The 9,842-nt window shown below is 55.2% G+C and overlaps 1 protein-coding gene across 2 annotated transcripts in view; it reads left to right on the top strand.

The window, feature by feature from the left end:
- BICC1 (BicC family RNA binding protein 1) overlaps positions 1-9,842 on the top strand; it is a 207,297-nt gene that overhangs the window by 173,351 nt on the left and 24,104 nt on the right. For both annotated transcript variants that reach the window (XM_001363815.4, XM_007478337.2), the window contains exons 9-14: positions 818-949; positions 3,444-3,630; positions 7,435-7,596; positions 7,725-7,921; positions 8,034-8,166; positions 8,924-9,080. In XM_001363815.4, the coding sequence (XP_001363852.1) occupies positions 818-949; positions 3,444-3,630; positions 7,435-7,596; positions 7,725-7,921; positions 8,034-8,166; positions 8,924-9,080 (968 nt within the window). The remainder of the gene's footprint in view (positions 1-817; positions 950-3,443; positions 3,631-7,434; positions 7,597-7,724; positions 7,922-8,033; positions 8,167-8,923; positions 9,081-9,842) is intronic.

Genomic DNA, 9,842 nt, shown 5'->3' on the forward strand with positions numbered 1-9,842 from the left:
GCTGGAGACGTGACCTTTGCCGGTTCTGCCTTCCAGAGCTCACTATTCCAGAGCTCGGGGCCCGGCGGCCCTGGCCTTGCTGGCACCCACCCCAGGCAGCAGACGGCGAGTTTTCTAAGTGTCAGGGCTTGTGATCATGGAAGAATTGGCTGGGATTTGAGCAGTCACGTTCCCTTCCCTTTTTCTGGGTCACCAGGTTGGGTTCCTGGGCTCGGCCCCCTCTGCGTGCCCCTTTGTGATGGGCCTCTTCATCCCCGCAGATTCATGGGATTATCATTCACATATTCTTGTCTTTCCTTTTGACTTCTCCACAAGTTGCCCCTGAATTCATTAAACTTTTGAAAATGTGATTCTGAGCCATTATAAATGCACCGACTCTACCCAATCGAAGTGGAGATGAAGGGCGCCTCTGAGAGCCCAAGCTTAGCAGCTGTCCAGGCTGGCCGCCATATTTGTCATGTTGGAAGAGCCATTTCGCCTTTGGAGCCTCCGTTCTGAAGTTGTCAAACGAAGGGGTGCGGGGTTGGCAGACAGCAATATTTTCTGAACCCTTTCCTCAGGCATGCGTTCATTCCCTCACCTCAAACCTCTCTCCAGCTCTGCCTTGTAGAGATGGGTCAAAGCTTGAGACGTTTAAGAGCCTTGTTTTCACATTTCCAGAAGGAGCTTTCCCTTCCGCAAAATGAAGCGCCCAGCCCAGCCGAGGAGCCACTCCCTCATTTTCCTGATCGTGACGTGTGGGGCTCCCTATGGTCTGGCTCTTGTGGAGAAGCTGCTCCGTTTTCCCCTCTTACCTGCATTTTTGTCCACCCTTCAGGGCTGTCTTCCTCTTGTGTTGATGTTTGATATGAAGGAAGAGATCGACGTGGAACCTCAGTTCATTGCTCAGTTGATGGAGCAGTTAGACGTCTTCATCAGCATCAAACCGAAGCCCAAGCAGCCCAGCAAGGTGGGTGCTGGACAGTTCCCGAGAGCCCGCTGTGTGATGTCTGGGCTCTCCTCCTCCTGTCACTTGCTGCTCCTGTGTCCATCTCGCTGGCTTTTCAGTGTCTTTGGTCATTCATCCACGCCTGATACGAGGGAGCCATTTCTCGATTCTCTAAAGTCTTTCCACTCTTCTCAATTGGGATTTTAAGAAATTTCATTTAAGATAGGAATCGCAGCCTCTAAGTCATTTGGGAGTGAAACCGACTGTGGTGCATCTTCCAGTTTCGGGGTGTTTTATGTGATAGAGAAAGGGAAGGAAACTGGGATGAGTGGAGATCTCCTAGGGTTAATTTTAATTCTGTGAATCGGGCGAACCACTGAGTGTGTTTTGCTTGGGTGGCCCTATTTTAGGGGTGACACCAGCCCATTGGAGGATCTCCAGAGGAAGGTGGCCAGGGTGAGGACGGGACTAAAGACTGCCATTTTAGAACCAGTTGGAGCAACTACAGAGAGAGAATATGGGGGTGGGACAGGGATGTGGAAAAGGAATTAGCCATTGGACATCTTTCTGCAAAGGCTCTTTGTCCATTTGTCAAGAAGCCCTGGTCAGACACAGATAAGGCTGCGGAGATCCCCTTTGCCTCTGAGATTCTGCAAGGTCTGCTTATTAACACGATCCTATTCCTGGTTCTCAGCTGCTGAACCTTTTCTCCAAGACGCCAAAGGAATCCCACAGATTCTGTGGGGTGTAAACACGTGTAGGGACCACAGTGCTCCCCTATGAGGTCCTCCTGGCCAGCCCCCTCCTTTTACAGAGGACAGACCTGTGGCTGAGAGCTCCTAAGGGACCTTGCCCAAAGGCCGTGAGCATTGGAGCTGGAATTTGGACCCTCTTTACACTGTTCCACAGTGCATTGCTGGGAATTATGCCTGAGAAACCCTTTAGTATCCACAGAGCCCTTTGATGGGACGAGAGCCTCCCTTGGGTCAGGTTTTGAGAGCTGGTCAGTCAACAGACTTCCCTCTTCATGCCCCAAAGGTTCATGACAACACTCACGCTTTTTTGCCATTTACAGAGTTCTCCTTCCCTGCCGCTCCCCTGGGAGGTGGGGATTCCATGATCGTTATTCCCATTTCCCAGATGAGGAAATTGAGGCTCTTGCTAATGAGTGCCCAGTGGGTCATTTGAACCCAGGTGTGAGGACTTGGTCCTTTTTTTCACACCTTCTCTCTTTCCAACCAATTCAGCAATGTTTGAATGAAGAATACTGGAAGACCAGGAGGCCCTTGATTGGAAAAGCGAGCAGTGGCAGGAAAAAGTGAACCAGAGAATGGGCCGGCCAGCTCAGGCCGTGTCTGTTGAGTTGTGGCATGATGCTGGCTGCCATCTTATCGCTTTGCCACCCCAAGTTTCCAAGCATTGCTAGATGTTCTGTCCATGGGCATGGATAGGTTTCCAAAAGGAAATCAATAGGAAAATGGGATTCCCTGTATAGAAAATTGCTTGGTAGACAGCTATTCCTCAAAGTGAAAGAGAACTGTGGTACGTAGGACAGTGGGGTGAAGGGAAATAGAATTAGTGTGTCTGCTCTGTTCTTTCCTGTCTGGGTGATCCTGGGTGAGTCACATCTCTTCATTAAACATGTATTAAGCACCAAGCACAGGGGATACAAGAGCAGTCAAGGATAGCCCTTCCCTTCAAGGAGCTCCTACTCCAATGGGAGAGACTTCACGTCCCGGGGCCTCAGTTTCCTCATCTGTCAAATGGTAGAATAGGACTACATGATCCCCCAAGGTTCCTCCCAATTCTTGTTCTAGGGGTCTTGATCCCAGGTTCTTTATCTCAATGGGCCCCAGTTTTCTCCTCTGTAAAATGAGGCAGTGGCCCTCCATGCCCTTCGAGGTCTTTGTAACTCCACCTGCTGACTCGAGAAGATCTCACGTATCCATCGCCCAGGCAGAGGTGGCTCGTTATGGGGCTGATAGACACGGAGGGGGCCTCCTCGGCCTTCTAGCCTGACACCTTCCATTTAGAGAGGGGACCACCGAGGCACACGGACAAGGGCCTTCCCCAAGGTCCCCTGGGTAGGAAGTGGCAGAGCGTGGATTGGAACCCAGATCCCCTGACCCCGAGGAAGACCCGTGCCCATCTCCGTGTACCCCTCTGCTCTGGATTCAGAGCTGGGAGGCCCTTTTAGTCCTCGAGTCCTGCTGGTCACAGGGGGCAGTGCTGGGGCCCTCACGGAGACCCCCCACGCCTAGTCATCTCGCCATGCCACTGTCCCAAGCCATCCTCTTCCACCAACAATGGAGAGAGGAGAAGCTTTGGGTTCGAGGGCTCGGCTTTGTGGGTAGCTGAGCCGGTCAGCTCCTGACGATGGCGAGGTGTCGCAGGTAAAGCGGCTGTTGCCCTGAGTGGAATTCGGAATGGGCAGCTTCATCCTTGGGTCCCCCCTCCCCAATTCCTTGCCTTCTACTTTCATCTCACATTTTTTCCCCATTATGTGTTTTCATAGTCTGTGATTGTGAAAAGCGTTGAGAGAAATGCCTTAAATATGTATGAAGCCAGGAAATGTCTCCTCGGACTTGAAAGTAGCGGCGTTACCATAACAACCAGCCCATCTCCTGTCTCCTGCCCGGCCGGTCTGTCATGTCCTGGCTTGGATATCTTAGCTTCTGCAGGCCTGGGACTCACTGGACTAGGTATAAACCCATCCTCCCACGCTGCTCCTCACCCCCCTGCCACAGGAGACGGGCTCCTGGGCTCCCACTGCCCTCCCCATCCACCCCGGGCTCCGGGGAGGCCCTCGCTGCCTCTCCATGTCCACCCCAAGCTTCGGGGAGGCCCTCGCTGCCCCTCCACGTCCACTTCCACCCCCAGGCTCTGGGGAGGCCCTCGCTGCCCCTCCACGTCCACCTCCGGGCTCCGGGGAGGCCCTCGCTGCCCCTCCATGCCCACCTCCACCCCCAGGCTCTGGGGAGGCCCTCGCTGCCCCTCCATGCCCACCTCTGGGCTCTGCAGCTCCAGGGAGACCTTGTATCCCTGGGAAGCCAAGAATGATCCAAGGGAGGGGAACCTGCACTCAGCTCTAATGGTGTGTTGGCTTTGGGTCCTGCAGTGTCTTTATCAGTCTAGAGATGGACATTAGAGGGTTCTGGAAGACTGGTCCCAGCCACACGGGGGATGCACAGGCAGGCCCACTCTCTGCTTTTGTCCTTCTCCCTTTTGTCTAATTCTGAAGCAGCCAACATGAATCTGAGCATATCGCTGCTCTGCTCAGAAATTCCAACAACTCTTTATTGTTCTTAGGAGAGAATTTGCAATGGCTCCCACGGGCTTCTCTAGGTGTCCCCTTTCCCTGCGTGAACTTGCCACTCGCATTAAACTGACTGATTCCTTATCTTCCACACGTAGCATTCCTTCCCACTGCCATGTCTTTGTATGGCTTCAGCCCCAGTCCCTGAATGTCCTCCCTCCTTTACCCCATGCTTTCTCTGTCTCTCCATCTCCCCATGTCTCTGCCTCCCTCCCTCTCTCTTTCCCTCCTTCCCTCCCTCCCTCTCTATCTCTGTCTCTGTCTCTCTGTCTGTCTCTCTGTCTCTCCATCTGTCTCTCTTTTCCCCTTCTCCTTTTTCTTTCTTCCTCCCCTCTCTCTCATATGCTCATTCTCTCTGTCATTCTCTTTCATTTTCACTCTTTCTGTCTCTCCATCAGTCTCTCTCTCCCCCCCTCCTTTCTCTTCCTTCCTCCCCTTTCTCTTCCCCCCTCTCTATCTCTCCATCTCTCCATGTCTCTGTTTCCCTCTCTCTCCTTCTCTCTCCCTTTCTCTCCTTCTCCCTCTCCCCCCTCTCTTTCTCTCTCTCCCTCTTCCTTCCTTTTCCTCCCTCTCTCCCTCCCTCCCTTTCTCTTTCTCTCTCTTTCTCTCCCTCCCTCCCTCCCTCCCTCTCTCACTCTCTCTCTCTCTCTCTCTCTCTCTCTCTCTCTCTCTCTCCCTCCCTCCCTCCCTCTCTCACTCTCTCTCACTCTCTCTCTCTCCCCCTCTCCCTTTCTCTCCCTCTCTTTCTCTCTCTCTTTCTCTCCTCTCCATCTTTCTCTTTCTTTGTCCCCTCTCTCTTCCCTCCCCCCCCTCTGTCTCTCTCTCTCTGGCTCTCTCTTTCTGTCTGTCTCTTCCTCCTCTCCTTTCTCTTTCTTCCTCCCCTCTCTCTTCCCCTCCCTCTGGCTCTCCATCTCTCCATGTCTCTGTTTCTGTCTCTCTCTGTCTCTCTCTCCCCCCTTCTCTCCATCTGTGTCTCTCTTTCTCCCCCCCCCCCGGCTCTCCATCTCTCCATGTCTCTCTCTCTCTCTCTCTCTCTCTCTCTCTCTCTCTCATATGCTCATTCTCTCCTTCGTTTTCACTCTCTCTGTCTCTCTTATCCTTTCTCCTTTTCTCTGTGGCTTTTCATCTCTCTCTTTCTCTCCTTACCTTCCTTCCGAGCATGGCTCAGATGCCTCCTCCTCCAGGACTCCTGACTGCTCTCCCCCCTGGAAATTCTTGTGCCTGTGCTTTCTGCTGCCTTCTCTGTGTACAGGTTGTGTGTCGTGCCCCCTCCCTCGCCCCCATTTCAGTAGAAGCCTCTGGAGCGTAGAGGCTCTTTCAGTTTAATCTTTGTACTGGACTGCCTGGCAGGTGTACATTTAATTCAATCAGCACCTGTTGTGTCCAGTCAGCAACCACAAAGCCTGGGGGTTTATCAAGGCCGTGTTTAGTTTAGAGCCCGGCATGGGGCATGAGAGGTCCAGAGCAGAGGGCCTCCCCTTGGCCACTTACAGCCCAGGAGGAGAAGCTAAGACACTAGAGCGCTGGAATGTGCCCCGTTGCAGGATCATTGGGTGAGAGAATTGCACACCAAAGGACTCTAGGAAGTCTGAGAAGGAGGATCCTTCCCAGCATGATAGAACCAGGGGAAGCTTCCTGGAAGAGGTGGCATTTGAATAGGGCTAGAGAGACAGAAAGAAGACAGAGACAGAGAAGCAGTGATTTCAACATGCAGAGCCAAGGAATAGTGAGCGTCCAGCCACAGATGCCAGGGAGGCCGGGTGTTTTTCCAGGGTAGAGACAGCATCCTTGTCGACTACAGAAGAGGATGGGGTGGGCTTCTTGGGTCCCACAGTCAGAACTAGAAGGGCGCTCGCTGGTCGTCTCGTCACCCTCCTCATTTTCAGAGGTGAAAGCAGAGACTCGCCCAGGGTCATGCGTTTGGCACGAGGTGGAGCCAGGGCTGGACCTCGGTCCTCTGCCCCAAAGTCCAGGACTTACTCCACAGTGCACTAATTTAAGGCTGGCCAGACAGGTTGGCCAGTGGAGAGCCTCGAAGGCCAGGCTCAGAGGTGTTTGCCCTTTAATGGGGGGCGGCGGGGAGCTCTTGAAGAAGTGTGGCTGGGGGAGGGCAGTCCATACAGGCATCCCCTCCGCATCGCCCTGGGGTGGCCCGTCCTGAGGCTTTCCGCTGACTGAACCTGCAGGGAGAGGGACGAGGGCATTCCTGGTGCTCCCACACGCCCTCGACGGCTGTAAGGCTGAGCACAGATCCTCTGCCCTGTGCAGGCACCCGGGCTGTGCCCACATCGAAGGGAGCCTTTGGCCACTTAGCCGAGGGGGAGGAGGCTGTGCGCGGGGGGGACCCCAGAAGAAGAACGTCTTTGTGGCTGGGCCCCATCTGCCCCAGACAGCCATTGCAAAGGGACTGCGTGTCTGCTGAGCTTGGGGGGGACGAGGGGGTGGAACACGAGGGTGTCAGACCGTCCCCCCAGGCCCCTCGGAGCGAGATGTCTGCTGGAAGGGCGGCCTCCATCCTGGGCACTCCCCGAAAGTGAGGCGTTGCCAGCCCGAGCCTTGGGTGAATTCTCTACGATGAGGCAGCAGATTTGGGGGTCTCGTTCCCCTCCTCTGAGAGGGAAGAGCAGGGGGTGGAACCTGCAGGAGGCAAATTTGGGTTTGGTGGCGATTAAGAAAATCCTTTCCCGAGCAAGAGCTGTCTGATGGGGAGAGGCCGCCTGGGCCGAAGGGAGGCCCCTCCCTCCCCCGGGCCTCCCCTGTTCTGAGGCCTGATGGGGAGACGCTCTTGGCCCTCCGAAGCCCTTGCAGTCTCCCTTTTCAGCCGCACACATCCTTTAGTTGTTCACTCCTTGTTCTGTGCACGCACTGGTTCAGGGGACAAAGTCAGGAAGCAGGTGCTTCCCAGCAGGGACACCCCTCCCTCGGGGGAGGGTTCCCCGTTTTCCCTCCCTCTCTGCCCTCAGCGAGGTCAGGGTGCTGCTGGGCTCGTGCTGGCTGAGCCAAGGCTGAGGCCTGGGGCGCCCCCACGACTCGCAGACACACGCCGGGAAGTCCCCGAGCGTAGCATCCCAGCCATCTCTGCTGGTGCTACCCATCTGTCTTAGGGGGCGCCTCTCCCCAGGGACCCTCGAGGGGGCCACCTTGACTGCAGATGCCCAAACTGTGCTGACGCCCCGCTGGGTCCCCGCAGGTTTGCTTGGCCCGACTGCCCTGTCCGTGAACGCCTCGACGCCTCCCAACACCCTCCTGAACGCTCTCAACAGCTCCGCGAGCCCCCTGCAGAGCCCAAGCTCTGGGACGCCCAGCCCCACTCTCTGGGCTCCCCCCCTGGCCAGTGCTTCTGGCGCCGCCGGTGAGTGGGCCGCCGTGGCCAGGCGCCGCCGCGTGGGGTGTGTGTGGGCTGGTGCGGAGCGTGCGTGGACCCTGGAGAGGCTCCTGATCATGGCTCAGCGTCTCTCGGTCTTGCCTCCTTTGCTCCAGGCTTTCCGCCGCTGCCGCACCTCATGATCCCCTCCGCCGCCCAAGCCACACTGACCAGCATCTTGTTGTCCGGAGTGCCTAGCTACAGCCAGACGGCGCCGTCTCCCCCTCCCGGCCTGACGCCCGTCGAGGTCCACGTCAACGGGATGCCGCCCGAAGGCCCCCAGGGCTCGCCGGCTCTCAATGGCCACGGGCAGGTGAGCCCCGGCTCTGACCCCTCCCACCCCCCACCCCCCGCAAGGCCGGATGTCTGCGGCATTTGTGCACTGGTGAGATGCACGCTCTGACCTCTTCCTGTGACCCTTTCAGCCTGCCAAGTTAAAATACGGCGCCATATCGACGTCATCCCTGGGAGACAAAGTGCTGCCTGGAAGTCACGGCGACCCGTCTCGACCTACGAGCGCCTCGGAGCAGGGGCCCTCCAAGGCCGCCGGCCCAGAAGGTAGGGGCCGCCCAGGGCCCTGCCCTCCCTGGAGGGGCCCAAAGGGGGCACGCCCGGGGCTGCTCCAGGACACTGGGCGGACCAGGCGTACCTTCGTCCTGTTTCTGTGTGTGGAAAGGAAGTCCCCGAAGGAGGCAGTCATCCAATAAAGTCGTGAATGTGGTAGAATTAACTATGGCAGCAGGGTAGGATGAGCTTGGGCAGATACCTCCACCTCTTCCCGTGCCTCAGTTTCCTTTTTAATTCTTATCCTAATATTTGTATAATTATAATTCTCATCCTTCATCATCATCATGAATTCCTTGATATTAGGGAGTCTCTAATGGCCCCTGGAACTCTCACACTTTGGTACTGTCTAATGATAGATAACATGTCAAATAGATAGAACAGAATACAGATCCTCCAAGCTTCTGTGGAGAGCGGGTGTCAGTGCTGGTGTGTGTCCACACCTGCCCGTGAACCTGTACCCACCAAGCTACACACACACACGTGTTTACAGATGATTTTTACCCCTGAATTAATGTCAGTCTCGTCCTTCCCTCTCTTCTGCCTCAGACCTACTGCTTAGTATTGCTTCTAAGATGGAAGGGAAGGGGTTAAATTAAAAAGTACGTGTCGGGGGATGGGTTAAAGAAGTCTTTTTATAAACAGAATGTGGTTACTCGCCTCTTTGGCTGGTTATGTCCATTTGGTGCTGGACATGCCTGCACCAAGATGGTGGCAGCTTGGATTTTCTTGGTCTTCCTCTGATCTACAGGTGGCAACGACGCTTTTGTGGAAGTGGGCATGCCTCGAAGTCCTTCCCATTCAGCCGGTGCCGCCGAGCTGAAGCAGATGATGTCCTCCTCCAAGGTGGCCTGCCCCAAGAGGCAGACAGTCGAATTACTGCAAGGCACCAAGAACTCTCATTTACAGTAGGTATTGGCACCCGACCAGCTTCTTAGGGGTGATCGTCTTCTCCTTTTCTATGACGCCCTCAGGCTTGGGAAACACTTTCCTCCAGACAACCGGCTAAGGAGGATTGCCAGCCACATTAACACCGGGGGAAACTGAGTCTCAGAGAGGGAGAGAGTAACTGGCTTTGAATCGCAGCTGTACAACAGATCATCTGTGTGACTCCAGGCCAGGAACTTCCCTTCTTTGGGATGGGTTTCCCATTCTCTAATTGGGGACATTTTAAGATCTCCTGTTCCCTGTGTGACCTTCGGCAAGCCACTCTCATTTGTGGGCCTCCGATTCCTCTTCAGGAACATGAGGGGGGTGGATTGGACTCAGGGGCTCCTAAAGCCCCTTCCAGCTTAAAATGTGTGAACCTGCTGGATCTAAGACCCAAGGGCGCCATGTTTTCCTCCAGGCCAGGGATCCAGAAATCAAGGTCTTCTGCCTCCAATTCCAGCCCTTATAACTCGCTGAGTTACTGCTGCACTGGGGGCCTCTGGGGAGCTCTGGCTGGGCCCAGGAAGCTCCTGAGAGTTGGCACTGCTGATTTGGGCCAGTCTCATGGTGCTTAGTGTCCACTGTCATCCTTCTGACGATGCACTGTAAAGGCCTCAAATGAAAACACTTTAGCTCCAGATGGAAAAAGGGAAGGACCTGGCTGCAAATCCCAGCTCGACATTCTTTAATGAGCCATTCCCTGCCTTTGTAGGGAATTCCCCTGTGGTGCAACTCATATT

The sequence above is a fragment of the Monodelphis domestica genome, chromosome 1 (assembly GCF_027887165.1).
Source record: "Monodelphis domestica isolate mMonDom1 chromosome 1, mMonDom1.pri, whole genome shotgun sequence".
Lineage (NCBI taxonomy): Eukaryota > Metazoa > Chordata > Mammalia > Didelphimorphia > Didelphidae > Monodelphis > Monodelphis domestica.